At 60.7% G+C, this 25,643-nt stretch overlaps 4 protein-coding genes across 31 annotated transcripts in view; 2 read left to right on the forward strand and 2 right to left on the reverse strand.

Moving 5' to 3' along the window:
* Positions 1–4,460: 4,460 nt before the first annotated feature.
* Positions 4,461–5,250, forward strand: LOC311441312 (espin-like protein; the record flags this gene model as incomplete). Its single annotated transcript, XM_084529262.1, has 1 exon — positions 4,461–5,250. The coding sequence occupies exon 1, from the start codon at positions 4,870–4,872 to the stop codon at positions 5,248–5,250; it is 381 nt and encodes a 126-aa protein (XP_084385388.1). The 5' UTR covers positions 4,461–4,869.
* A 596-nt stretch (positions 5,251–5,846) lies between these two features.
* KLHL30 (kelch like family member 30) lies at positions 5,847–10,233 on the forward strand. Of its 2 annotated transcripts, none has more exons than XM_084529911.1 (7): positions 5,847–5,940; positions 6,451–7,475; positions 7,813–7,899; positions 8,089–8,244; positions 8,319–8,507; positions 8,711–8,856; positions 9,153–10,233. In XM_084529911.1, the coding sequence occupies exons 2-7, from the start codon at positions 6,530–6,532 to the stop codon at positions 9,402–9,404; spliced, it is 1,776 nt and encodes a 591-aa protein (XP_084386037.1). In that variant the 5' UTR covers positions 5,847–5,940; positions 6,451–6,529; the 3' UTR covers positions 9,405–10,233. The 2 variants fall into 2 exon arrangements, with proteins under 2 accessions (XP_084386037.1, XP_084386038.1); XM_084529912.1 differs by having other exon boundaries at positions 5,876–5,940; positions 6,366–7,475.
* A 1,061-nt stretch (positions 10,234–11,294) lies between these two features.
* Positions 11,295–19,945, reverse strand: ILKAP (ILK associated serine/threonine phosphatase). Its single transcript, XM_084529192.1, has 12 exons — positions 19,877–19,945; positions 19,680–19,745; positions 19,532–19,588; positions 18,684–18,803; positions 17,723–17,849; positions 17,099–17,205; positions 16,524–16,617; positions 14,722–14,809; positions 14,314–14,435; positions 13,174–13,293; positions 11,844–11,925; positions 11,295–11,578 (listed from the first exon to the last, which is right to left on the reverse strand). The coding sequence occupies exons 1-12, from the start codon at positions 19,920–19,922 to the stop codon at positions 11,438–11,440; spliced, it is 1,170 nt and encodes a 389-aa protein (XP_084385318.1). The 5' UTR covers positions 19,923–19,945; the 3' UTR covers positions 11,295–11,437.
* A 3,422-nt stretch (positions 19,946–23,367) lies between these two features.
* Positions 23,368–25,643, reverse strand: part of KIF1A (kinesin family member 1A) — a 34,944-nt gene continuing 32,668 nt past the window's right edge. For 14 of the 27 annotated variants that reach the window (XM_084529716.1, XM_084529714.1, XM_084529713.1 and 11 more), the window contains 6 exons: positions 25,549–25,626; positions 25,198–25,322; positions 24,920–25,066; positions 24,603–24,795; positions 24,406–24,524; positions 23,368–23,893 (listed from right to left, as the gene is read on the reverse strand). In XM_084529716.1, coding sequence (XP_084385842.1) covers positions 23,851–23,893; positions 24,406–24,524; positions 24,603–24,795; positions 24,920–25,066; positions 25,198–25,322; positions 25,549–25,626 — 705 coding nt within the window. In that variant the 3' untranslated portion in view covers positions 23,368–23,850. Of the gene's footprint in view, positions 23,894–24,405; positions 24,528–24,602; positions 24,796–24,919; positions 25,067–25,197; positions 25,377–25,548; positions 25,627–25,643 lie in introns of all 27 variants that reach the window. The other 13 variants (XM_084529709.1, XM_084529700.1, XM_084529720.1 and 10 more) reach the window with 3 other exon arrangements.

Raw genomic sequence — 25,643 nt, forward strand, 5'->3', positions numbered from 1 at the left:
CTTCAGCTGTCATCTGAATGGTGACGCAGACGTGGCAGGGTCATGGGTTTGCATCACGGGGGCTGGCTGTGAGAACTCCAGCTCCTGCCTGATGAAATTCAGCGAGGGAGCACCTCTTGTGGTGGGACAGAGCTGCTGCAGGACCTGCTCCTGATGGTCCTGCTGAGGTGACTTGAAAAGATGTTGGGCTACACTGTGCTTGCACGGGATGGGGCAGTCCTGGAGGCAAGGACCAGGCCTTCTCTGGCTTCAGTGCAGAGTATCACAAGAGTATGGCTTAAGACCCTGAGTCAATGAGCAGCAAGAGAAACTTTAAGTAGTGGCTGATCTCAGCCATTCTTTTTTTGAGCTTGGTATTCGTGATTCAGCATTTGACCATCATAAAATGTTATCGGGTCCATCAGCAGTGAGGGAGACAAATATAGAGCTGCTTCTGGTCTCCAGCAGAGATGATACAAGAGCTAGAGATATCCACAGTGTGAGAGGTATCCTCAGGGAGGGGGAAGGATGGGGTGGGCGTTGAGCTGTCAGAGGTCTGGGTGCCACTGGGAAGGTCGGGCTGGGAGTCACGGGGTCCCAAGGGACTCAGTGCCAGCAGCTGCAGAAGGCTGGGCTCGGGGGTTTTGCCTTCAGGTGTTGAAGGGAGCTTGAGATGTCACGATCAAACTTTTCCTTACAGCGTGTTTGAATTACATAAACAGAAGAATCCGTGATTTAGAACAATAATGCTGCTTTCATAAGGTTACAGAAAAAATGTGGTGGGGGAGTTTTGTGTATTCAGACAACACTTCGTGAACCATCCAGGGTCAAAGATTTGGCCAAAGGGTGCGTGTTTGTAGGTGTCTAGGTGGCCATCAAGGTGGGCCAGTGGCAGTGGTCCCCTCAGAGCCACGGTCCCCAGGGCATCGGCCGGCCCCGGGGGGGCAGGAGGTGGGCCCTGTAATGGATCCTCACTGGGCAGTTACCGTTTGAAGGCTTTGATCTCCTGCTTCTTGATTTTATTCCAACCCATCGATTGAATTTCCCTCGTGTAACTGAGCTCGGCTGATACACTCTGCCCATATATAATGGATGGAGGTTGAGTGAGGAAACGCAAACACTGCTGAATATCAGTAACAGGCGTGCGGGCGGCGCCGCGGGCCCTGCTGCCCAGGCCTCCTCCCTGCTGGTGCCAACCTTTGGTATGGGCTTTATTAGCACGGGCTTTATTTACTGCTACTAAATACTCCCCCAATCCCCAAAATGTCCCTTTCCAGCGGCAGGAATGGAGCAGAGCACCCAGCCCACCACCAGCAGGGTGATGGGGCCGTGCCCGCAGCCATGGGTGTTGCTGTGCGCTCACAGGAGCCCGTACAGCCCCTCGCTGGTGCAAGAGACGCCCCAGGGATGTGGCAGGACCAGGCCTGGCGCTGCCACCCGATGCCCCCATCAAATATTAACGTGCCGTGGGCTGTGCTCTGCACGGCAGAGCACACGGCAGACACAGCAGAGCAGGGACCCGCTGCCTCTCCTCCTGCCACGGGGCTTGGGGGGCTCCCACAGCCACAGCTGGGCGTTATCCGGGGCTGGATCATCCCTGCTTGACCCTGAGCTGCCACCGAGCAGTGCGGCGGCTTACAGCAGGACGGTAACCACCAGGTTCTGTATTTCTTCCTTCTCCACGGCGTCCCATTCCCTCCGAAGCCCGTTACTGAAGCGAGCGAGGCCGCCGTATCAGCCGCATCTTTGGCTCTTGCAGCCGCAGCGGGGGAGGCGGGTCGGCAGCTGATGCCGGCCGACACATTTGCTTCACTAATGAGGCTCCTTCCTTTCAAGGGCTTTTAGATAACACCGGGGGGCTGCGAGCAAGCAGCAGCGGGATCCTGTTGCTCGGTTTTTGCCTGGCACAAGGTGCGGGCAGCACCGAGTGCCCAGCTCCATGCCTTCTGGGGCCCACCGCTGCCAGCTCCCCACTGCCACTCCGCAACGGGCAGCAGCAGGTGAGGAACACCCCGCTCTGCCTGGGGGTGCCCCCTTCACCCCGGGACAAACCCCCCCGGCTGAGCCCCATCTCCTGTGTACAGCCCTGTGAGCAGCACCCACAGCGGGCACCTGCAGCAGCGAGCCCCAAGGTAAGCGGGCAGCCGGCGAGCTGCGTGAGTCCACGTGCAGTGGGCTCTCCGGTCCCTTTTGGAGGTGCTGGATCGGTCCAGCAGAGCGTTCCTCCCCTGGGAGAAGGGACAGACTGGCAGGGGGGCCAGGGGAAGGGCCAGCAGTGGCAGAGGTGGCCCCAAGGGGCTGTAGACGCAGGGGTCCCCTGCGACATGGGCAATGCCTGTGTCCCCCAGGAAAAAGGGGGGGACCTGAGTCTCTGCAGCTCCTTACTCTTCATTAAAAGGAAAAAAAAATGTCAGGTTTGTCACGGTTTTGGATGACATGACTTTGGTGCATGACTTTGATTTGGAATGACCTGGTTTTGCAGCTGGAGCTACAGGTAGCATTTTATCTGTGGGGAAAAAAAAAAAAAAAAAAAAAAAAAAAAAAAAAAAAAAAAGAGTAAAAGGGGAACATGAAAAAGTCAGAACAGTTTGCTTTGGTCCTTATGTTGAGTGAGTGGTTTAAGCCCCTCCAAATTCACACATAATGCTTCATTTCCACCCCACCCAGAGCCTTCACACCCCGGGGCAGCCGCTTCCCCTGCGTTTCGACTCAGCTTGGCAAGCAGAGCAATGCCGCCCGCTGGCACCCACCCAAGCAGGTCAGGAAAGTGTCTGCAGTGGCTGGGGCCGTGCTGGCTCGGCGGGGTGGGAACGCAGCCAGGAGAAGCCTCCCCTGCCCCGGCTGGAGGCAGGGTGCCTGCCGAGTGTGGTGGGTTGGCCTCACCCCCCACATGCCTTGGCTGTGCCCAGGGGTCAGGCTGGGTTGCAAACCGTGCCCTGGACGTGCGAAAATGCAGGTCTGCCCGTGGGGAAAGGCTGTGTTTGTCTAGGAAGAGCCCTCGCGAGCCTGCCCTGCCAGGGGTGATGTGCAGGGCATCACTGCTGGGACCACTGTCCAGCGATCACCCGGTGGTGGTGAGGGACACATAGAGGCACTGCGACTCCCCCGGGAAAATCTCCCCTTCTCTGCACCCCTCCAGGTTCACCAGCGAATGAATCCTCCTGCTGGTTGCCCTCTCCAGGACAAGGGGCTCTCCCCACAGCACCACCCTGCACCAGCACATCCTGGCTTTGCCCCGTGGCCTGGGGTCAGAGCCAGGGTCCCCAGGCTGGGGCAGTGCCGCAGCAGCAGCTGAGGGAGCTGCTGGTCCCCCACGCTGCCAGGAGCTGCGCCGCCAGATGTTTTCACGGCTTTTCCCAGTTCTCCTCATCTACCCGCCAGCATTTTTCCCTAGAAAGCAGAAATGTCTGTAAATGCTTCCCTACCCGCACCCTGCCAGGCAGGGGATGGCTTCTCCTGCCCCTCCCCGTGCCTCCCCAGCAGAGCAGGGATGTGAAGCCCACCCTGCCCTGCTCCCGCTCCCCCAGCGCGGCCCCGTGCCTCCCTTCCCAGCAGTGACCCGGCCCCGAGGGGGATGCAGCCCAGCAGGTCACCGCTGCCGGAGCTGAAGCTCCGCAAACCCATGCAGCGGGCCAGGATCCCGGCGCCCTTCATCAATCCGGTACGTCGCCAGCTCCATCCACCACCCACTGCTGGCATTTCTGCCCTTTCCCTCGGCTCAGAGCCTGCAGGGACCACCCTGTGCCCTGGCAGGATCCCCCCAGCGCTGCCGTGCCAGACCCCGTGGATGTGGACACCCTGGTGCCCACGCACGACGAGCGGGGCCGCCCCATCCCCGAGTGGAAGCGGCAGGTGATGGTGCGCCGGCTGCGCGCCCGGCTGGCCGACGAGGTGGAGGTGTGCGAGCAGGTACTGCCGGGCTGGGGGTGGGATGCGGCGGGGCCCTGCCAACACCACCATCTGACGGGCCTCCTGCCACAGGAGCCGGGTGCCTGGCGCTTCTCGCCATCCCACGAGGCGGTGCTGGGCCCCTTCGGGGAGCTGCTGACGGAGGGGGACCTGCAGCAGCTGGAGTGGGCGGTGGAGAGCCTGCGGCTGCGGCGGCGCGGCGAGGCCTACCAAGGCGAGCTGCAGCGCCTGGCGCAGGAGCTGCGCGCCCTCCTGCCCTCCCCGCTGCTCAGCATCACCGTCCACAGCCCCCCGCCTGCCCCGGGGCAGCCCCTGCCCCTCTGGTGCGGCCGCCTGGCTGGCGTGGTGGGCAGCCTGGCTACACTGCTGGCCAACGCCGAGGGGGCTCGCGCCACCCCAGTGCCCACCCCGCTGCCCCCCCCGCTGCCCGCAGCCTCCCGGACACCGGCGGGCAGCCTGGCGCAGCGGGAGATCCGGCAGTGCGGGGTGAGCGTCCGCAGCCTGCGCGGCGCCTTTGAGCGCCCCGGTGGTGGCAGCATTGGGGAGAGCGAGCCCGGGGCGGTGGAGGCCGCCAGCGACTCGGGGATCAGCTGCGAGGAAGCGCTGTCGGACGGCAGCGGGTCGCCGGTGCCAGAGTCATCCGGCCTGCGCAAGGAGCGCATCGTGCTGCTCTTCCTGAGCCACTGGAAGCGCTCGGCCGGCGGCCCCAACCCCTGGGCCACAGCCTGCCGGGCGCTGCAGGCCCAGCGGGACGCGGCGGGTGCTCCTGGGGCTGAGGAGGGGCTGAGCAGGGTGGGCCGCCTGTTGCGGCAGAGGAGCGCCATCCAGCAGCTCCTGGGCAGCTGGAGGGACGCGGCCGCCCACCCGCCGCCACCGCCGCCTCCCGCCGGCGGCCCCCACGCCCCCCTGTCCCCCGAGCAGTTCGTGCGGCGGGCTGACGGGACACCGGCCAACTACGACAGCCTCACCCTCGAGCTCTTCATGCTGGGCTACTTCCGCATCTTGGAGCAGGACCTGGCCCCCGAGGAGCGCCGGGGCCGGCACCTGCTCTGCTTCGAGGTGTTCGACCACCTGGGCCGGCACGGCTGGGAGGCCGCGCGTGCCTTCCACCGCGCCGTCACCGATGAAATCGCTGCTGGCCGGCGCAGCTGGAAGGACAGCTTCAAGGACATCAAGGCGAGGTATTTCGGCACCACCAAGGGCTCAGCCTGGCTGCCGGGGATGGCCAGGGGGAGCCCCCCGCAGCCCGGCGCCCGCAGGCCTGCCATGGGCCACACCAGCGAGGAGATCTGCAGGTGCATCGACCGCAGCTTCGCCTTCTGGAAGGAGAAGGAGGCCGAGATCTTCAGCTTTGAGGAGTGACACCTCCCACCACCCTGTGCCCCCCAGCAATGCCCGTCTGCCCTCCCTGCTTTGTGAAGGGCTTTTGTCCCGTGGGGGCTTAAATAAAAGCTGTTCAGTTTTGTCTTGAGACAAGTGCTGTGGACGGGAGGGCTTTCCCAAGGAGCTCGAGAAGTTTTGGGGTGATGAAGTCCCCTTTGTCCCCAGCCTGAGTGCTCCAGTGCTGGCAAGACCCCGTGGGGCACCCCGCGGCCTCGGTGCCAGGCGGGCGGCCACTGGGATTTATCAGCTGCCGCCGGGGACAGGGCGCGTGCGGCCCTCCGGGGTGAGATAACAGCCTATATTTAACAGCCAGCCCCAGCCGGGAGGGAGAAAGGCAGCAGGTTGGGATGACTAATGGGTTTGGGGGGTGTCCTGTCCCTCGTTACTCACACACAGTGGTCCTGCTCACCCGGGGAGGGACGTGTTCCCCGCACGTACCCTCGGGTGCTGCCGCAAGGCTGTGGGGCGAGCAGGCTGGGCGGCTCTGCCCTGACGGTGCCTTTAAGAGCAGCTGTCTGGGGAAGAGCAATGTCCCCACGCCAGCTAAAAATACCCCCCCCAGCTCAGCCCCCGCCACCACCCCGGGTGTCCCTCCCAAAACCCGGCCACTTCCCTCCCCGCGAGGGCAGCTGGATGGGACACCGCGCGCTCCCAGCGGGGCAAACCCAGGTAGGAGCAGGGCAGCTGTGGGGCTGAGCCCCGATAGAGGCTGAACGCCACCCAGGGGGGGGGTGAGGGGCTGTGGGTGGGGAGGGGGCCAAACCCAGGGGCACCGAAGCCTTGCTGGCTGGGCTGGATGCTTGAGCTGAGCCGCACTGGGAAGGGGGTTTTGTCACCATGTGCCCCCCAGGCACTGTAGGGTGCATCGCAGAGGGTCCCGAGGGGAATGCCCCATGCCCTGAGCTGAAGCAAGGTGACCCCAGCCCCCAAACCACCCCCCCCAGCTCTCCCTCCCCTCCCTGAAAAACAGTGGCAGCCCCAGCCGGGCAGCTCAGCCCCATGACACTGACACGGGGTGGGGAGAACGCAGCCGCCGGGGAGCTGCGAGCAGAGGGGGGAGCACAGGGCTCCTGAAATCCCTTCTCCTGCCCCAGCTGACGCCTGTAAATCACACGGGCGCCGCGAAGAAGGCGCGGTTGTGCCAGGAAGGAGGCACCAGTCATCGCCTTCTCCTGGCAGGAACGCCCTCGCCACGCTCAGCCCGGGCTCATTCCTCCAGCTGGGACCCGCGGCCGTCCCAGCGGCCGAGCCCAGCACCATGGTGAGGAACGTGGATGACTTCGACTTCTGCCTGCCATCACATGCCCAGGGTGTGCTGGAGGGGCTGCAGCGGCTGCGCTCCCACCCCAAGCTGTCGGATGTGCTGCTGCTGGCCGGGGGGAGGGAGTTCCCCTGCCACCGCGGCGTCCTGGCCCTCTGCAGCCACTACTTCCATGCCATGTTCTCCGGGGACTTCGCCGAGAGCATCGCGGCCCGCGTGGAGCTGAAGGAGGTGGACCCGGCTGCCCTGGAGACGCTGCTGGACTTCGCCTACACGGGGAAGGTCACCATCAACCAGGGCAACGTGGAGGGGCTGATGAGGACGTCCAGCCAGCTGCACTTCCCCGCCATCCAGAAGGCCTGCAGCCGCTACCTGCGGCAGCAGATGGACGCCACGAACTGCCTAGGTATCTGCGAGTTCGGAGAGAGCCACGGCTGCCCCGAGGTGTCCTCCAAGGCCTGGTCTTTCTTGCAGGAGAACTTTGAGGCCGTGTCTCAGCAGGAGGAGTTCCTCCAGCTCTCCAAGGAGAGGCTGGCCGTCTACCTCTCCAACGAGCAGCTGCAGGTGCAGGAGGAGCAGAGCGTGGCCGAGGCCGTGCTGCGCTGGGTGCGCCATGACCCGGGGCCCCGAGCCCAGTTCCTGCCCGAGCTGCTGGAGCTGGCCCACCTGGTCTCGCTGCCGGACCAGTACCTCCAGAACCTGCTCGCTGCCGAGCCCCTTGTCCGTGATTCAGCCGCCAGCAAGGCCCTCGTGGCCCGGTCCCGTGCCGCGGTCAGCAGTGGCGAGGTCTCCACCGCCCCGCAGAAGCTGAGCCCACCGCAGAAGCTGGAGGAGGTGCTGGTGGTGGTGGGCGGCCGGGTGCTGGAGGAGAGTGAGGATGAGGAAGGGGGGCTGGAAATGCCGGCTGCCCCCAGGAACTTTGCCTTCTACAACCCTAAAAGCCGTAAGTGCCTGTGGCAGGAATGCGCGGGGTGAATGCACATCCCTGGCGTGTTCGTTGCCCCCATTGTGTCCCAAAGCTGCCCCCCGGCCCTGTTGTGGGCCAGACTGGGGTGGAGGGTTTGGCTCCTTCCTACTGGGCTGAGATGGAGAGAAGCAGCAGGGGGGGAAATTCCCACTCCCAAACCATCCATCAACACGGGGATGTTTTGGGGAGAAAGCATGAAATAGAGCGAGTTGAAAGGTGTGACCCCTGAGATGCTGCCCCCATCCCTGAGGGACCGGGGGGGATGTCCCCAGCCTGCGAGCGGGGCTCACAGCGGGGCTCTGCTGGGTTTCAGGGCAATGGATCGCTCTGCCCGACTTCCCTGACTACAACAAGTGGGGCTTCTCCCTGGTGGCGCTGAACAACGACGTCTATGTCACAGGTAGGTGCTGGTGAGGGGGGTCCAGCATCTCCGCAGGGACCAGCCATGGGGCTGTGATGCAGGCACGGGCCTTGGGCCACCCCCTTCTACCAAGCAAAGCCTTCTCCTCGCTCTTTTGGGCGAGGGACATGCTGGGGTGGCTGTTCTTGGTGGGTGCCCAGCCTGAACCGCGTCCCTGCCCTGCTCCAGGTGGCTCCCGGGGGTCCCAGAATGACACGTGGTCGACAACCCAGGCCTGGCGCTTCTGCCCCAAGGACGGAGCCTGGACACCCATCGCCTCCATGCTGCGAGCCCGGACGAACCACACCAGCGCCGTCCTCAACGGCGAGATCTACGTCATCGGGGGTAAGGTGCTGCTGGGGGGCGGGCGGGTGGCACGGTGTGGCCCCGGGGGGCTGCAGTGTCCCACCGCCCCACAGGGACCACGGTGGAGGTGGTGGAGGTGGAGCGCTACGACCCCTACAACCAGAGCTGGTGCGCCATCAGCCCGGCCCTCAAGTACGTCAGCAACTTCGCCGCCACCGGCTGCCTGGGCAAGCTCTACCTCGTGGGCTCCTGCGCCGTCAAGTACAACGCGCTCACCCTGCAGTGCTACAACCCCGTGCGAGGTGAGCGCCTGCCCCAAAGGCACAGGAGCCTCAGATCAGATGGGAAGCACATGGTGCCAGCCTGCCTGGCTGCTCCGTGCCCTTTCCAACTCCCTTGTAAAGAGCTGTGGGGCTGGGGGTGTTTTTTTTTGGGGGGGTGGAGGTACAGCAGCAGCCCAGCCTGCGGTGCGCTCGCCCAGCACGCTGCCGGCTGCTCCTTGCAGATCTGTGGAGCGTGATCACGTCCCCCTTCATCCCCAAGTACCTCTCGGCCCCGCGCTGTGCCACCCTGCATGGGCTCATCTACCTCATTGGGGACAACACCAAGAAGGTCCACGTCTATGACCCGGAGGCAAACATCTGGCAGAAGGTACTGACCAGGTGCTCCAGGGGCACGGCCTTCACACCGCGTTCTGATTTTAGGCAGTTCGTGCTTATTTTTCCAGCGCCACCCTCCCATGGGGTGTGTGGGGCTGCTGCATGCACAGCCCAGAGCCATCCTGCTTCTACCCCCACATCTCCCATCCCACGGGATCCCAACCCTTGCTTCTGCATGAGCATGATGTGGGGACGCTGCCAAAAATTAGGCAGGGCCACGAGTGAGCTGTGGGCCTGGCAGGACCCCAAAGCTCACCGACCCCAAACCTGCCCATGCTCCTGTTGCAGGTGCAGCTCCTGCACACGCTGCATGAGAACGGCGGGATGGTGCCGCTGGGCGACCGGCTTTTCGTCACTGGTGGCCACTGGAAGGGCATGGACGGGGACTACCGGGTGGAGATGGAGGTGTACGACTGCGCCAAGGACCGCTGGACGCGGGAAGGCTCGCTGCCCTGCCTCTGGCTCTTCCACAGCTCCTCCTCCATCTTCATGGACACCTCCAAGTGGACTGAGGCTTTCCAGGGTGACCATGGGTGGTAGGAGCACCCACAGCGGTGCCTGCGGGCTCGGCCACAGCCTAGAGGGAGCCACTCAGGCTCATGGCCCCGGCAGCACGGTCACCCCGAGAGCTGACAGCTCCAGCTCCTGACCTGGCCCTCCCTGGGGAGGGGAGGTGGGAACACACAGCCACCACAGGGTAAAAGGCTTCTCCTTCCCACCACACTTCAGCCGGTGATTTTTTTTTTAGTTTGTTTTTTAAGGACTGCCTCTCACGCTTTTTGCGGTCTTTGGAGGGAGATGTGCTCTCCCAGCACACCGCTGCTTCCCAGTGCTCCCCCTTTCCCCATGGCTTTGATTTCCAGAATACAATGGGGAGATTGGGGCGCATCTTTCTGTCCCAATGCCTACCCGTGGAAGCTGCACTTTGGCGGCTCCTTCCCAGCTCCGGCGCTTGTTGCCCTGTTCCCAGCATGAAGCAGCACCTCCCTGGAGGCCAGCAGCACGCTCCCAGGCTGCCAGGGTTGTTTGCCCATGAAGCTGTTCCATGTTGTGGTTGTTGCTTTGTGACCCATTAAACATGCACGACGAGGAGCTCTGCGTGTTGGGGTTGGGGACCCCTGCTTCTCCCGGGGCATCCCGAGCATCCTCCCCAGTGGCACAAAACTGCTGCTGAAGCCAGAGCTACTGGGGGGGGGGGGAGACTAAGTGCAGGGCTGGGAGCTTGCTCAGCACCAAGGAGAGCATAGAAGGCTTCTGCACAGGCCCCCTGCCCACAAAGCGGGGTGGTCCCAGCCTTCACCCCAGCCCCTTGATGGTGCCCAGCCCCGTGGCAGGGCTGAGTTATTCACAGGAAGCCCCCTGCGGACCCCACCCTGCTGAGCACTGCAGGCAAGCTGCTGCCTGACTGCCACGGGAGCTTCCTACCCCCCAGTGCGTCCTCCCAAGCCCTGCCACGCTGAAGCTGCTACAATCCATTCCACAGAAATAGTTACTGGCAGTACCACGACGTCAAGTCGCCAAGTGCTGCGTGCCTCCCTGCAGGCGTGCTGTCGGCACTCACTCTAAAAGGCAGGAGAGGAGGGCAAGTTCTCCTCCCAAGACCTGTTATCAGGTTTTCTTTGGCCATGGGCTGAATAAAACCACATGTTCTCTCCAAATTCAGCTTGCAGGAGCGTCAGCATACTGCTAAGCTGGGCAACTCCCACTGTGCTCACAGCAGTGCAGCCTCAGGTGGGAGCAGGCAAACAGGGCTGGGAGCAGAACAAGCTGGGAGAGGCGAGCTGGGGCTCCAGCACTAGATGTGGAAGCATTGCTGAGCCCACAACAGGGCCATGAGGGTGAGCAAGGGGCTCGAGCACCTCTGCCATGAGAACAGGCTGAGGGAAGGGAGGGTGTTCTGCTCAGAGAAGGCTCTGGGTAGACCTTATAGCAGCCTTTCCGTGCCTAAAGGGGGCTGCAGGAAAACTGGGGAGGGACAGTGTCAGGGAGGGGAGTGTCCTTAAGCTAATAGGAAGATTTAGATTAGATATTATGAGGAAAACCTTCACTCAGAGGGTGGTGAGGTCCTGGCACAGGCTGCCCATCCCTAGAGGTGCTCAAGGCCAGTGAGGGAACACAGCCACCACCTGGTCACCAACAGGCAGCTGGGCAATCTGACCAGATCCCCCCCCCCAGGCCCTGAACACTCAGAACTCTCCCTGGGCCTCACACGAAGCTCAAGGAAGCAACAAACCTGCTCCATTTGAATGGGGGGCTGACCGTGCACAAAGATGCCTCCTCCTGCCAGCGCCTCCGCCACTCAGATTTATTTGGTTTGTCAGGACAGCTGGGGGAACGAGGGGTGACAGGACACAAGATTCCCCCACAGCTCGATCCACTACAGCAGCCACTCAGAAAACACTGCTAGCCAAGTGAACTAAAACTAATAGAAAAAAAAACAAAACAAAACACTTTATTTACACTGAGGAGCACCCAGCAGGAGCCTCCCTCCCCCAGCCACGCACGCACCCGCGCCAGCTTCTCCCATCTTGACATCTGCCCCAAGCTGGGGCCCTGCTGCTGCCCCTCCTCGTTCAGTGCTCTATCCGGACCACCATGACCGTAACGTTGTCTGCCGACCCCCGCTGCACCGCCTTGTTGGCCAGTCTGTTACAGGCAGCCTCGTATCTGGCATCTGCTTCCAGCTTCCCTTCTCTCGCCTGGATGTTCTTATCCTGTCAGGACAAAGAAGAGACAATGCCGCCTGCTCCCTGCGAGTGCCTCGCCCCAGCACGTGGTTATTTCTGAGCACAGAAAGGCAAAACAAAGGAGGACAACCCCCGGTACAGGGAGCAGCCCCTGGCAGAAGTGTATTTCTGCACCGCTCGCTCTTTGTTCAGCTCATTAGCCTGGAGGGAGCGAGTCACATACTATTTCATGCCTCCTGCACTGACAAACGATTGCGTGAGTAACCCAGCCCCCCAGCTGCCTTCCCCTCACCTCCAGGCAGGATACGATGAAGTTCACAGCTTCTTCTGGCGTAAAGACTTTAAAGAGGCCATCACATGCTATCAGGATGAACCTGGAAATCAAATAAAGACAGGTTTCAAATAAAGTCGGGTTAGAGGCTGACGCTTCGACTCCCCAGCTAAAGCAAACTCCCTCCATGCAATTTCATGAGCAGCCATGCTTCAGTCCAAAGGGACAACGCCGTAAAGCTCATCAGAGGCACCACGCGTCCCCTGGTGGTCTGGCACTTACCATTCACAGAGCTGAGGCAGTTCAAAGTACATGCTAACGAGTTAGAAAAGCCATGTCAGACCTAGATCAGCACACCCTGCAGGACATACGGACACCACGCAGTTCAGCAAGGCCACATACTGTGTCTCTGCGACCTGCTGGAAAGCTCCACCACTTTTCTAGGTACAGCTCTGAGTCCCTTTCATTCACAGATTTTCCCTGCTAGGCAGCTAGTGCGTGGAAATAAAATATTCAACTGGCTGCGTTCCTCTAAGTGTGGCCCTTTAAAAAAAATGTGCTTCTGCGGCAAGCAACAATTTAATTAGAAAGGCTACAAAAAATAAAAATAAATAAATAAATAAATAAAAAGGGAGCAGCTTAGTTCAGGCAAGAGGTGTAACTGTGACAGCAAAGTCCTGCCAAAGCCCCAGAGGTGGAGAGCTGCCTCCGAGCCCCCCATGCAGGGTGAGGGAAACATCTCGCTGTGTGCTCCCTGCCTGCACAGGGTTCTGCGTTCAGCAGGAGCTCCAGCTGGAGCCACCAGATGAAGAAACCTACAGCCAGCCCCCAAGAGCAGCACGAGCCTCTGAAGGCATTTGCAGAGCCTGATGTTCAAAATATCCTTAGAAATGTTTCAGTGGATCTCTCACTACAGACCTCTGATCCCACAGGGTTACCTGGTCACCTGAGAGCATTCAGGGTTGTGCTGACCCACATGCGATTTATCACCGCCAACCGTTTGTTGGAAAAAGCATCTCAAAGCTTCAAAACTCAGAGCTAAATATAACGGTTTGTGTGGGCACCACAGCTGCTAGAAACACATCCGAGATCCAAGGGTTGGATCCAGGATCCAAGCACAGAGATCCAAGGATTCCAGCTTCAAGCAGCTGCCTGGACACCGGTTTGTGAGGTTATTCAGGGCACAGAGGCAGGCTGAGGCTTGTGCGTGTTAGCACCGCTGTGAGCCCCGGTTCTGAGCCCGGAGTGCCTCAGCCCCGGCAGCCAAGTGCAGGGCGTGCAGGGCGTGCAGCTCGGGTCTCTGCTGAGCAGAGCCAGGGCACAGCAACCCCCCCGTGTGGGCACGGCCTACCTGTCATTGTGCATGAGCTGGCAGCGTTTGATGTCTGGCACGGAGATAACACCGCAGCGCTTGTACTGGCCATCCCCGATGGAGCGGGAAACCTCCAGCACTCCCAGGACTCTGCCATCCCTGCACAAGGAAACAGAACATCAGTTCCCCCCCCAAATATAGGCATCTGCCTGACAGGGCCCCTGTGTTCTGCCTGTCAGGACCCCAGCCCCTGTAGGCTGGTTCAGCTGCTGGCAGTTCAAAGGAGCAAGAACTACAGCAGCTGCTCCTTGGTCTTCATTAAAAAAAACTCATCACAGCAGCCAGTCCTGTGAAATTCACATTACAAAGCTCAGGAAGCAGCTTTGAGTGTTAAACCTCTCCACTTAACAGAGTGCTGCCCCCACAGAAGCAGCTTCCCACACTCCACCTTCCGATGATTGAACACCTTCTCCCCCAGGAAGATTATTTCTGTGCACTCTAGAAAGACGGGGCTGTAGTCCAGCCAGCCCTGCCCCGCATAAAAGCCAGAGTCACAGAAGAGATCCAATGCTCATACGCTTTGCTACTGATCTCTTAGGTCAAAAATACAGCAGTACGATGATTTTATAACCATTTTAAATCTACCAGTGGAGAGACTCCCAGGCAGCTGGGGAGCTGTTCCTCCCGTTCTGAGCAGAGCTAACAGGCTGGCCCAGCTCCTGCCTGCCTGCAGAGAGGGATCAGTGCTAAGCAGGAGCAGCAGCACGCGCTCTCCAGAGACAACAGGAACGAGGCCCTTCAGACGCTGCAGTGAGACAGGACAGAGCTCACCTGCCTCTGCGGGTGCTGAACAGGCCCTGAGACACCTCACCTGCACCCAGTCTGGCACAGGTGTCATTAGATCAAGACGCAGCCTCCGAAAGGAGAGAACATCATCAGCACGCCAAACACCGCTGCTGTGCTTAGCACCAGCCACACACCCCTGTGTGCACAGCTGCGTTATGACAATCCCATCACAGCTCCAAGATTTCCCTTCTGCTCTGCACAGCCTCACTGTGGCAGCTAACCCCTCCGGGCTGTCACTAGCAGGCAGCCCTGCAGAGACCCAGCAGCTCTGCTCTCAGGCCTGGAGTCGGACCAGGGTTTGGATTTGCTCGCTCATCACCTTTGGGCACTCACCTGACGTTTCCCCCAGCTTTCTGTATCCGCATGCGCTCCTCGTACTGGGTGGGGTTGTGCTCCTTGCTGAGGCTCAAGGCCGTGTGCTTCTGACTCTCTTCATTGTACCGACACAGGATCGCCTGTGCTGACAGAAGACCCGCGTGAGTAAACAACAACAGAACTGCAGGAAGAGCTTCTGGGCAGAGAGCTGTACGGTCAGGCTCTCTGTGCATCCAAAATGAAAGACAGCTTTAACACTGAAAGGCAGCTGTCATCTCTCCTGCACGGAGTGTGTTAGGATTGCAGCGTTTCCCCTGTATCACCTGCCCGCCAACAATAAGGAAGGTAACAGACATCGCCCTGCAGAGCTAGCGAGGCTTGCAGAGGACCTGAGATGCCAGCAGTGGGCTTCTCCGTTCCGCTTACCCGGCTGTCCCCCAGGTTGGCGATGTAGAGGATGTTGTCGACAGCTAGGACGCAGGTCGCTGTGGAGCCATCCTTCCACGCCGGCTTCCTGAAGGGAGCAACAAGATTACCAAGGGGGAAAACAGCTTTTGAGAATTTGGTGACAAAATACTCCTGGGGGCTGAAGGAAGAAGTGCTGTGCAGGGACACTCAGCAGGCAGCAGCTCGGGAAGCCACGGGTGGTGAAGAGCAGGCTGGCTAGGGACAGAGGAGCTACGCAGACCACCACCTTCTGAACACATCCCCACACCTTCCTCGCGCTCAGCTGCCAGCAAAGCTCATCTTTGGCTGCAGCAGGCTCAGCACCGACACGAGCCCAGAAGCTGCAGCACTGTGAGCAGGTGAGAAGCCCCATCGCCTCCTGAGAAAGCTCCTTCTTCGCAGCAAAAAGCCAAGTTGCCTTCCTTTCTGCCTTTGTTCCCCTCCCTTTTCTCACAGCACCCTCCCTGCTCGATCCATCCCTCTCCCCAGAGGTGCCATCGGTCACTGTCGCACTCCCCATGTTCTGTTTGCTGTAGTTAAGCTCGTGTCTCTAGAGCTGCAGGTAAGCTGAGAAGTGTTTCTTAGATTACAGCTGCCACACCTGTCCTTCCCGTAATGACACCCAGCTAAGGCACCGTTCTGTATTGCAACTAGCTCTGAGAATCTGAGAGATTCCTAGACATATTTTGTCCAGTTTCTCCTAATGTGGAAGGTGCAGATGACATGAGTTGTATGAATTCAGCAATACAGCTGTTGCCATGCAGAAATCCTTTGCAGCAGCTTTGTCCTGTGCCTGACCAAACAGGCTGCTTTGGGAAGTGACCCCGTTGTAACAGACTCAAAGAAGCTTTTTCCTTCTGCCTGGCCAAACTTCTTTTTAAAAAATCCAATTAGGCTTAAGAAACAGAGCCCGTTTCTAATTTATTGAAAATTAAATCAGAATGAGATGCACCAACAATCTTTCCAGATGCGTTAGAGGTGCCAGTATGAAACAAATGAAAAGTTTAAAGGACTGGTGACAAAGTGATTTTATTTCAAGCACAATCTGTGTCTTTCTTAGTCATAAACCACGGTTAACGTGTCAGTCCAGCAGAGACAGAGAAGGAAAGGGGGGGTTACACTCAAAACCCAGCTGGGAGATAGCAAACACTTTCTATGGGATAAATGCCAGCCTGCACTTTTCAGCTTTGTTTCAGAAATAGTTAGAAACAAGTTTAAGGTGAGGGACGTTTCCTTATCAGATCATCTGTTCTCAAAAAGAGGTGGGGAAAAAAAAAAAAAATCTTGAGTTGAGAGAAATAAATCTTTCAACACAGGGCATTAAAAACAAGCAGATTCCAGCCTGGTGAGCACACACTAACAGGAAAAGTGCCTCTGCAAGCTGCTGTGCGCGCCTTCCTTTAACGTTCTGCTCTACAAATCCCCTTTCATGCTGTCAATACAGAGCCCAGCTCATGCAGGACAGGACGCGTCACTTCAGCAACACGCTGTCTTTAAAAAGAAAGCAAACAGGATGCTCTGGTATGGACAGTGGTGGGCTCTTGGGTCACGGTTTGGTTCATTTGCCATTAAGGTGTATTTTAGCCTAAGGGGTCCCACGGACCTCTTGCTGCAGGGGAAGCCCAGCGTGTGCCATGATGTAGCTCAAGCAGGCGCTCAGAGCTTCACGGCGCTTCCCCAAAGCGGAGCCACGACTCGAGGCTTCCTCTGACCCGCTCAGAGCTGCGGCCTGCGAGCCACAAGCTAAGGAACAGAAACGCACGGGAAGCATTCGCACTTACTGGCTGGATGCCTGCTTGAGAAACTCTTCGTCTGTATGTTTGAAGGTGTCCAGAAGGCATCTCTTCACCGTCTTCTCCACGCTGACCACCTCACCTGCCAGAGAGGGAAAACAGCAACTGAAGCCCTGCTAACACACAGCCGACCCACCTCTCCCCTCACCCAGCAGGCAATTTGGCAACGCAGCGCACAGATGAGCGCAGAGCAGCTGGAGCACACGACACGCTACAAGAAGTCTGACTGGGAACACGTATGGAGAATTTATGGCGCGCCCCTCTCCCCCGGGCGGGTATTTTTACTCTTCCTTTTCTCACAAAGCAGCGCTGCCAAGCCTGGCAACTGCACATCTTGTGCTTGCTTAGTGGTTCACTTTGGCTGCTCGCACCCTCGTGCCAAAAAGGCTTCCAGCCCTCCTCCCCAGGAGACAGCCCGGTCTCTGTGCACGCAAGTCAGCTTGGAATGAGGAATGGAAACTGCAGAGCTATACCCTGACGAACCCATTAGCTTAAGCAGCAGCCATGGTTTCACAGCACAGAAGGTGCCTGTTGTCCCCCAGCCCGTGTCCCAGCCCTCTCACCTTTCGGGAACTTCTTGATGAGGTTGAGGTGCAGGTTCTGTGCCGCGAATTTGGAGGCTCGGACTCCCCCGTGGCCATCAAAGACAGCGAAGTACGAGACGCGCGTGCTGTGAGGGAGCAAGAGGCAGCAGAAACGGGCTGAGAAGGGCTCTCAGCCAGAAGGTGGGACTGAACTGATGCTGATATTTAATTCACTAAGAGATTTTAACTTCTCAGATGAGAGAACATCTGTTTCGTCCTCTTCAAGCGTTCTCCATGGCCACAGTTGGTGTTTTTACACGCTGTAAAACCCCCCAAGGCAGCAACTGCTGTGCCTACAATTAAACTGAGGGCCCTGAAACATCCACACCTCATTTGGGTAACAGAAGCTCGGTATCCAGAGGTCCTATAAAGTCAGTGACCGTTCCCTGAGCATCCCTCAGAGGTATTTATACACCATCTAGTCCCGACTCCCCCAGGAACACAGCTAACGATCTGACCCCGCTCTCCCAGTAACAGAACCAAGAGGTACCACACAGAGCAGGCTGCACTCCAGAGCACCAGCTGCTCCACAAAGAGGCGAGCTGCAGCTCCTTCACCCCCTGCAGCTCTGTCCCCTGGCCTTGGCGGGCAGGGCTCACTTACATCTGGGAGGGCAGCGGCTGACACTCCTCCGTGATATCGTTCAGGATGACGTGGGCGTCCTGCATGTCCTCCCTTTCACCTTTCCTCTCCGCCACGTAACCCTTCAGCCCGAGGATGCCCACTGAGCCTGCAGAGGGACGAAGCAGACACAGACAGATCAAACTCCCTCAGCGCCTCGGCTCAAACCAACAGCCCAGCGATCGCTTTTCAGCTCTCAGAAACATCCCCAAAGCTGTTGACCCTGCAGCAGTACAGCCGGCACCTCCTGCTGAACAGGGTGGGTTTTGTAACTGGAGTTTAAGCGCTCCCAAGCTGAGCAGCTTGCCCCCGTTTTTTGGGGCAGCTGTGCCCAAGCACTGCTGGGCATCAGAGGGTGCTCATAGCAGAGGGGAACACGCGGCAGCACTGAAACCGCAGGTGAAACAAAGCACAGCTTTAAAGAGGGGGGGTAGGGAAGGAACGCAAAGTCTGCTGTTTCCAAAATGTGTCATTTCCCTTTCACTGAGCGCATCTTTTTCCCCAAAGCTGAACGGAACACGTGGGCACCTGCACTGAGGTCAAATGCATTAGATGCCAAGGCAAGTCTCTCTCTCTGGCTCTCTTAGCAGCCACTCAGGGGAGAGATCTGGGGATCTGGGAAAAGCAGCTGCTGTGGCTCCAGCCTTCCAGAGGCTTCGTACCCAGTCCCCCTGCTGGCCGCACAGGCCATTCTCCTGGGGATGCTGAGGCACACCGGCTGCCCAGCTTCTGCCACCCCGTCAGGACTGGAGGGGAGGCCCAGGCGAGGGAGGCAGCGTGCCAGGAAGCTTGAGGGGCTCCCCCGGCAGCAGCCTGCTCCCCGCCACGAGAGGCTGCAAGCGCAAGCAGACTGAAGAGCCAAAGCTCAACTTCGGTCTGGACTTACTCAGCCCAACGACACAAGTACAAATCGAGTACATTTGTTTTCAAACTGTCTGAAAACCTTTACAAACTTTCTTTTCCACAAGTTCTTCCCTGCCATTCTTCTCTTCCTCCTCCGAGGCCTTCCTCTTCTCCCCTTTCAGCTGGCTCCCTGCTGAGACCTGCTCGGCAGCGCTGGAGGCTGAAAGAGAAGAAAAGCACAGGGAGCTGAAGACCTCCCGGATTCAGCACATCCTTCTGCACTGCAGCACTCCCCTCAGGAGCACGGACTCGCTTCACAGCATGATGTGAGCAGAGTTACAACCATTTTGACCAACCGACCACAGAGGTGGGCACACGCCAGGCAGCGCATGGCTGCACCTAACCTGGCACACACTGAGCTGGGCTCTCCTCATCGTGCCGCCCTCCCCCAGGTACAGTACAGCCCCGTCTGGCTGGCGGGCTGTTGGTTCTCCCCACCGAGCCTTTACTGCAGTTAATTGCTCAGGAAGTCAGCGTTCCAGCTCAGAGCGTTGCTTGCTTTTAATTATTACTGTTTGTTTCTATGAATCGTAGCCACAGCAACGCAAGGGAGCACGTTTTGTTACTCTGAAGGTGCGCGATGTACTTGTTAGGGCTTTCAGGAGACAGGTTACAAATCAAAGCTACCACCTGTCAGAGGGTTCCCAGGGCACCAGAACCCTTTTCCCTCTGGGGACCCGTTCCCGTACGGCTCTTGCTTTATCTGCTCTCCTCCCAGCAGCACGCCTCCCCCGCCCGAGGCCCGGCTCTGCAGGAGCTCACGGAGGAAGGCGGCGGCACTTTGTGCTCGGGGAGGAAAAGCAACAAAGGGGCCTGCAGCCAGCGCTGCCAGCACCACACGCTGGGCCCCGAGCAGCCCAGCTGCAGGCCGGGGCCGCTGCCGCTTACCTGGGTCACCGCTGCCGGCCGGCGGGAGGTCGTCGAAGAGCAGCGAGCCCCCGGTGCCTGCGGGGCGACACGGGACGGGGCTCAGCCCACGGGGAGGGGGGGGCACGGGGCCTATTTTGGGGTGGGGGTGCTCCCGGCAGGGCCCTACCTGCCCCCGCGCTGCCGGCCGGCGGGAGGTCGTCGAAGAGCCGCGGCCCGCCCGGGGCCTCCTTCCCTGCAAGGCACCGCCGGGGCTCGGCACCGCCTCACGGGGCGGCCTCAGCCGGGCCCCGGCGCCCCCCCCGCTGTCCCCCCGGTCCCCCCCTCACCCCCCGGTCCCCTCCCGGTGTCCCCCCCGCCCCTCACCCCCCGCGGCCCCGCCGGGCTCGGGCAGGTCCCCGAACAGGTCCATCCCCCGCCGCCGCCGCCGCCTCTGCCGCCGCCGCGCCCCCGCCCCTGCCAATCACCCCCGCGGGGCGGGGCCTTCGTGGCCCGCCGCCCAATGGGCTGCGGCGCCGAGGCCGGAAGCCCGCCCCCCCCGCGCGGCGCGGCGGGGAGAGGAGAGGAAGTCTTCCCCCCGCGCTGCCGAGGGGGCGGGGCCGCGGCGCGCTGTGCGCCAATAGGAAGGCGGGACGCGCTGCCCATCAGGCGGGTGCTGGCCAATGGGGGGGCGGTGTGGGGGGCGCGGGCGCAGCGCCCCCTGGCGGCGGCCTGAGGGGGCGGCGGCCGCTGAGGGCCCGCGGGGTCCCCCCCAGAAGGGTGGCCCCGAGACGGAGCCGTCCCCTCAGCCCCACAACGAGGGGTCCCTCCCTGTGACCCCACAATAAAGGATCCCTCCCTGTGACCCCCCAGTAAAGAATCACTCCCCCCGACCCCATAGCATCTGCTCCCCACAGTAAAGGGTCGCTCCCCCCGACCCCACAGTCACAGCCCCATAGAATACCCCGTGTTGGAAGGGACCCATATGGCTCACTGAGTCCAACTCCTGGCTCCACACAGGTCTGCCCAAAATTTTAGACCACATGACTAAGCGCACAGTCCAAACACTTCTTAAATTCTGACAGGCTCGGTGCAGTGACTGCTTCCCTGGGGAGCCTGTTCCAGTGTGCGACCACCTCCTCAGTGAGGAACCTCTTCCTGATGGCCAGCCCAAACCTCCCCTGCCGCACCCTGACACCATTCCCTCATGTCCTATCATGGTGACCAAGGAGAATGGATCGGTGCCTTCTCCTCCACTCCCCCTTGTGAGGAAGCTGTAGACCATGATGAGGCCTCCCCTCAGCCTCCTCTTCTCCAGGCTGAACAGTCCCAGTGCCCTCTGCCACTCCCCATACGTCTTCCCCTTCACCATCTTCATCATCCTCTGGACGCTCTCCAACAATTTTACATCCTTTCTGTGCTGTGGTGCCCAGCACTGCACACAGTGCTGGAGGAGAGGCCGCACAGCACAGAGCAGAGCAGGACAATCACCTCCCTCTACTGACTAGCGATGCCGTGCTTCATGCACCCCAGGACACGGTTGGCCCTCCTGGCTGCCAGGGCACACTGCTGGCTCATACTCAGCTTGCTGTCAGCCACAACCCCCGGATCCCTCTCTGCGGGGCTGCTCTCCAGCATCTCATTGCCCAGTCTGTGCATAAAGCCAGGGTTGCGCCGTCCCAGGTGCAGGATACTTGCTCTTGTTAAACCTCATGCGGCTGGTGATCGCCCAGCTCTCCAACCTGTCCAGGTCTCTCTGCAAGGCCTTTCCACTCTCAGCAGAGTCCACAACTCCTCCAAGTTTGGTGTCGTCAGCAAATTTGCTCAAAATACCTTCTAGTCCTACATCCAAATCGTTTATAAAAACATTGAAGAAGACTGGCCCTACAATAAGGATTGCTCCCCCCAACCCCTCAATAAAGGATACCTCCCCCCGACCCCACAGTAAGGGATCACTCCCTCTGACCTCCCAGTAAAGGATCGTTCCCCCCAACCCCATAATAGATCCCTCCCCAGCCCCCCAGAAGGACACTCAGACAGCTGCGTCAATGCCACATTTATTTCAGAACCGAACAAGCCTGGCGCACACGGGTGGCCGGGACCCGAAGCTCCAACACGGGGGGTGTGGGGGCACGGGGTGGGGGCGCAGGATGAGGGCCAGGGCCGGGACATGGCTCCCGTCCCACGGGGGGCCTGGGGCTGCGGGGAGGAGGCCGCCTCACACCTCGGGCCTCGCCGGGAGGAGGGCGGCACGCTGGGCCCCGCCGCGTGCTCTGCAGGTTGGCTGGCCTCAGGCACGCCGCGGGGGGACCGGGACCACGGCCCCACAGGGCCCCCGGCCCCATGTCTGGTCACTGGCAGACACCGGGCCCGTCCCCGCGGGGAGGGCTCCGCCGGGAGCTGCCTTCACCCCGGAGGAGCCTCCTCCTCCTCCTCGCCCCCTGGACAGGAGTTTTGCCAAAATCCAGGATGAGGAAAACGGTCAAACGGGGAGCTTCTGCCCCAGGGCACGAGGGACCGGCCGCCCCCCAAGCACGGCCGTCCCCGTCCCCAGCTGCCCCCGTCCTCCGCGTCCTCGCCAGCTTACAAAGGAGCAAACGGCATGGAGGGACGGCCTCGGCCCCGACACACACAAGGGACAGCGTGGGGAGGCGCGGTGGGGCCGAGGCTCGGCCGTGCTGTGCAAAATTAAGGTCGGCTGTGAATGCGTGACGGCGAAGCGGGGCCCGGCGGGGGCCCGGGGATGTGCGGGGGAAGACGCCTGCCTTCCTGCCCGGAGCTGCGTGGGCTGCCCGCGGGAAGCCCTGAACTGAAGCCCCCCCGCTCGGTGAAACGACCAACAAAGGGAGACGGAGCCAGGAGGGACGCGGAGCAGGGGGCCTGGGTGCTCTGCTGGGGAGGAGGAGGCCGCCAAAGCGGCGGAGCCACCTCGGCCTCGGGGAGCCCCCCGCCAGCACGGCTCCTGTGCCGCAGCCGGAGGCGGGGGGGAGGAAGGTGAGATTGCACTTCTGGAACTGGGGGGGGAAGAGGGCTACGAAAACGTCAGCTACAAAAGTGAGAAGCCCCGGCCCCTCTCCTCTCCAGCAAACCCAACCCAGTGCCCCTCGCTGGTCTCTGCCTCGGCCCCGCTCTCCCTGCTGGAGGGGACAGCAGAGCCCTTGGGGGCGAGGGCAGCGAGGGGCCCCGTGGCTGGGCTGGCTGCTCCCAACCCTGGCTCCCGGGGGACTTCCTCGCCCAGTTTTGAGAGCAGCCAGCCCGCCTGCTGTGCTCCCCGGCTGCCTGGCAGGAGGCCCCAGGGAGGGGGCAGCAGCGTGGCCGGCCAACGTGGGCCAAATTTCAGGCTCGGGGCAGAAAAAGGAGCCGAAACACAACTTGTCCTCAGCACGCGCCCACACTGACGCGCAACCGTCCCCCTGGGCTGCTGGGGGGGAGGTTGGCTGGTCCTTGTGGACGCGGGAGCCCTGGCCACCGAAACTGGCATGCGTCCCCCTCCAGAGGTAGATGGGGCAGGGAGGAATTGCCTCGCTTGGGAAGACGTGGTGCCTTGGCCGGTCACCGCTCCTGGGAAAAGTAGTTTAAGCACTGGGGGGGGCAAAGCAGAGGGTCGGGGGAAGGACAAGGGGCAAGGGCGAGCGCACTGCAGTCACCGGGCACGTCTGCACTGCTGGGGGCAGGGGACAGGCCCGCCACGCTCGGTCCCCTCTCCCGGGAGAGGTGTCCCCGGGAGAGGGGCTGCGGTGGCCCTGGCACCAGCCCGCCGCCAAGGCTCTCCCCGGCCCAGGGAAGGCGTTGTCCGGGGGCCGGGCCCCAGCGTGTGGGGTTTTCTGACGTAAATAGAAATAAATACTTTATAAATATAATCTTAAACTACTGACACCTGATTTTGCCCTGCCATCTTTTGTCGACACAATAAATTAGGAAATCCCCATACCTAAACTACTGCTTTCCCTTCACGTGGAAGCAATTCCTCCTGATTTCTCACCTCTGAGCTTTACAAGACGCCTACCTCTGTAGATCAAAGACCAGCTTTTAACCCAATCTACCCTCCTTGCTCCCTCCCCTCCGAAAGGAACCTTTCTGGAGCGTTACAGGTTGTGTGACATGACGGTCACCCACGAGGGGATGGGCAGAAGATCACATGCACACGAGAAATCCTGCCCAGGCGGGGCTGGGCGTTTGCAGCTACGAACAGAAATGAGTTTCCCCCGTGAAGGTGTAAATCGAGACAGATCCTTCCATGGAGCAGGCAGCTGGGGCAGCAGATGGTGTGAGAGATCGGACGTTAACATGGGGACTCTTGAGGCAGAATCAGCTATCTTGATCCTGCTGGCAGACGGATGAGGTGGAGGGTGTTTTTCAGGTTAGATTCTCATCTGGGCTGTTCTCCTTCTGGACAGCTTGGATCTGATTTGGAAACCGAGAAACAAAAGCAGTCAGAGATGCGGAAAGGGAGATTTGGGGTCCCCTGGGTGCAGCCTGGTGCTTGAATCCAGCCAGAGCCAGCAGGGCAGGGGGTTAACAGCAGCACTCTTTTGGCAGAGCTCGTGAATTTCTGTGCATTTATTCCTCTTCCCCTGCTCCTGCAACTTGAGATGATCTCAACAGGTTCTTGAGATGATCTCAAGAAGAGCAAAGGCTCAGCGTGCTGCGTGTGGGCGTTGCTTTGAGCTCAGTCTCTGTGCCAGCCAGGATCTGGCTCTCAGTTAAGCGGGGAGGAACGACCCCTTGAAACTGCCCGGGGGCAGAGCTGAAATCAAAATGAACACGATCCAAGCTCTGCCTGCTGAGAGCCGGGCTCAGGAGGTGCTCCCTGTGCTTGGCCACGAAGGACAGCAGCTCGCCAGCCTGAGGACAACACGGGGACAGCCACTACCAACCCCCCTGGCACCACAGACCCTCGGGGGGCTTCCTCTTACCTTATGGACCCAGCCAGGAGGGGGTTGAAGGCGTAGAGCCAGTCGTGCATGTCCTTGTCACTGCTTGCCTGCAGCAGGATGCCCCGGTGCTCCGTGCACACCGCGAAGGTGTTGGGGGTCTGCTGGGGGAGAGCCGGGGGTCAGCCCCTCGCCCCACGGCGTGGAGGCTCCCCCCTCCCCGCAGGGGCTGCACCCACCTTCAGCATGGCCTGCTGGTCCTCGCTGTACTCCACCTGGGCCTTGGAGAGGTTGAGGATGGCCCTCTCCACCGAGTCCTTGTCCGAGTTGTAGATGTAGACGTAGGGGCGCCTGACCACCACGAAGCGCTTCACCCACCCGTTGGTGTGGGGCTCCAGGAAGTGCAGGTAGCCCTTTTTGGAGACGATGGGGCTGCAGAGTGGGGGGGACAGTGAGGAGGTGGCTGTGCTAGGGCGCCGTCCGCCCTGCCCCAAAGCACCAGCTGCTCCCCCTGCCCCTATAGGGGTCCTCTCCTGGCCTCCCCGGTGGCTCCTACCTGACCCGGATCTCCTGAATGTCGGGCACCAGCAGGCGCTGGGGCTCCTTCTCTTCCTCAGGCCGGCGGGCTGGGGACTTCTTCTGCTCCCCTTCCACCACAGGCTCCAGGTCGGGACTCTCCAGCCTGGAGGAGACCTGCAGGGCTCTGGGTGGGAAGGAGAGAATGGGGTTGGAGGAGTGCAGGACGCCCAGCAGCCATAAGCACATCTGAGGGGTCCGGCCACCCCGCTCGGTGGGCGACAGGGAGCCGGCCCGACCCCCTGCCCAGCCTCATACCTGACTTCCACGGCGTTGTAGCGTCCTTCCACCAGCGATGGGCAGGTTGAGGAGGGGGTGAGGGTGGTGACCCCGAGAGCTGACATGGAGGGATCTCTCATCAGGGTCACAGACATTTCGGACAGCTGTGGAGGAGCGGAGGTGTGGACTGGAGTCTCTGCCCGAAGCCGGGCACAGCTCTGGCCGGGGCAGGGAGAGGAACATGCATATCGGTGCTCTGGGAGCATCCGGGCGAGCAGAGGGTGGCAGCGGGGCCACCCACCCGTGCCCTGCCAGCCCAAGTCCCCACGCATCCCTCCCCACCCTTAGCCAGCCCCACAGACCCCAAAATTTCCCCCGCCGCCCCGGTACCTTGCTCTCGCTGGCGCTGATGCAGACGTGGCTGTGGCTGTACTCGCGGTTGAAGGTGTGCGTCAGCAGGCGCAGGCACTGCGGGCGGACAGGGA

This window comes from Aythya ferina (genome assembly GCF_964211825.1).
Source record: "Aythya ferina genome assembly, chromosome: 9".
NCBI lineage: Eukaryota > Metazoa > Chordata > Aves > Anseriformes > Anatidae > Aythya > Aythya ferina.

Bases quoted from the DNA above. Each gene is read 5' to 3' on its own strand.
- KLHL30 (XM_084529911.1), top strand. From the start codon at position 6,530: ATGGTGAGGAACGTGGATGACTTCGACTTCTGCCTGCCATCACATGCC. The intron at 7,900-8,088 runs GTAGGTGCTGGT...GCCCTGCTCCAG, and splicing joins CAACGACGTCTATGTCACAG to GTGGCTCCCGGGGGTCCCAG. The intron at 8,245-8,318 runs GTAAGGTGCTGC...ACCGCCCCACAG, and splicing joins CGAGATCTACGTCATCGGGG to GGACCACGGTGGAGGTGGTG.
- ILKAP (XM_084529192.1), bottom strand. From the start codon at position 19,922: ATGGACCTGTTCGGGGACCTGCCCGAGCCCGGCGGGGCCGCGGGGG. The intron at 16,618-17,098 runs GTGAGAGGGCTG...CCTCTCTGGCAG, and splicing joins CATCAAGAAGTTCCCGAAAG to GTGAGGTGGTCAGCGTGGAG. The intron at 14,436-14,721 runs GTAAGCGGAACG...CTGTCAGCACAG, and splicing joins CCAACCTGGGGGACAGCCGG to GCGATCCTGTGTCGGTACAA.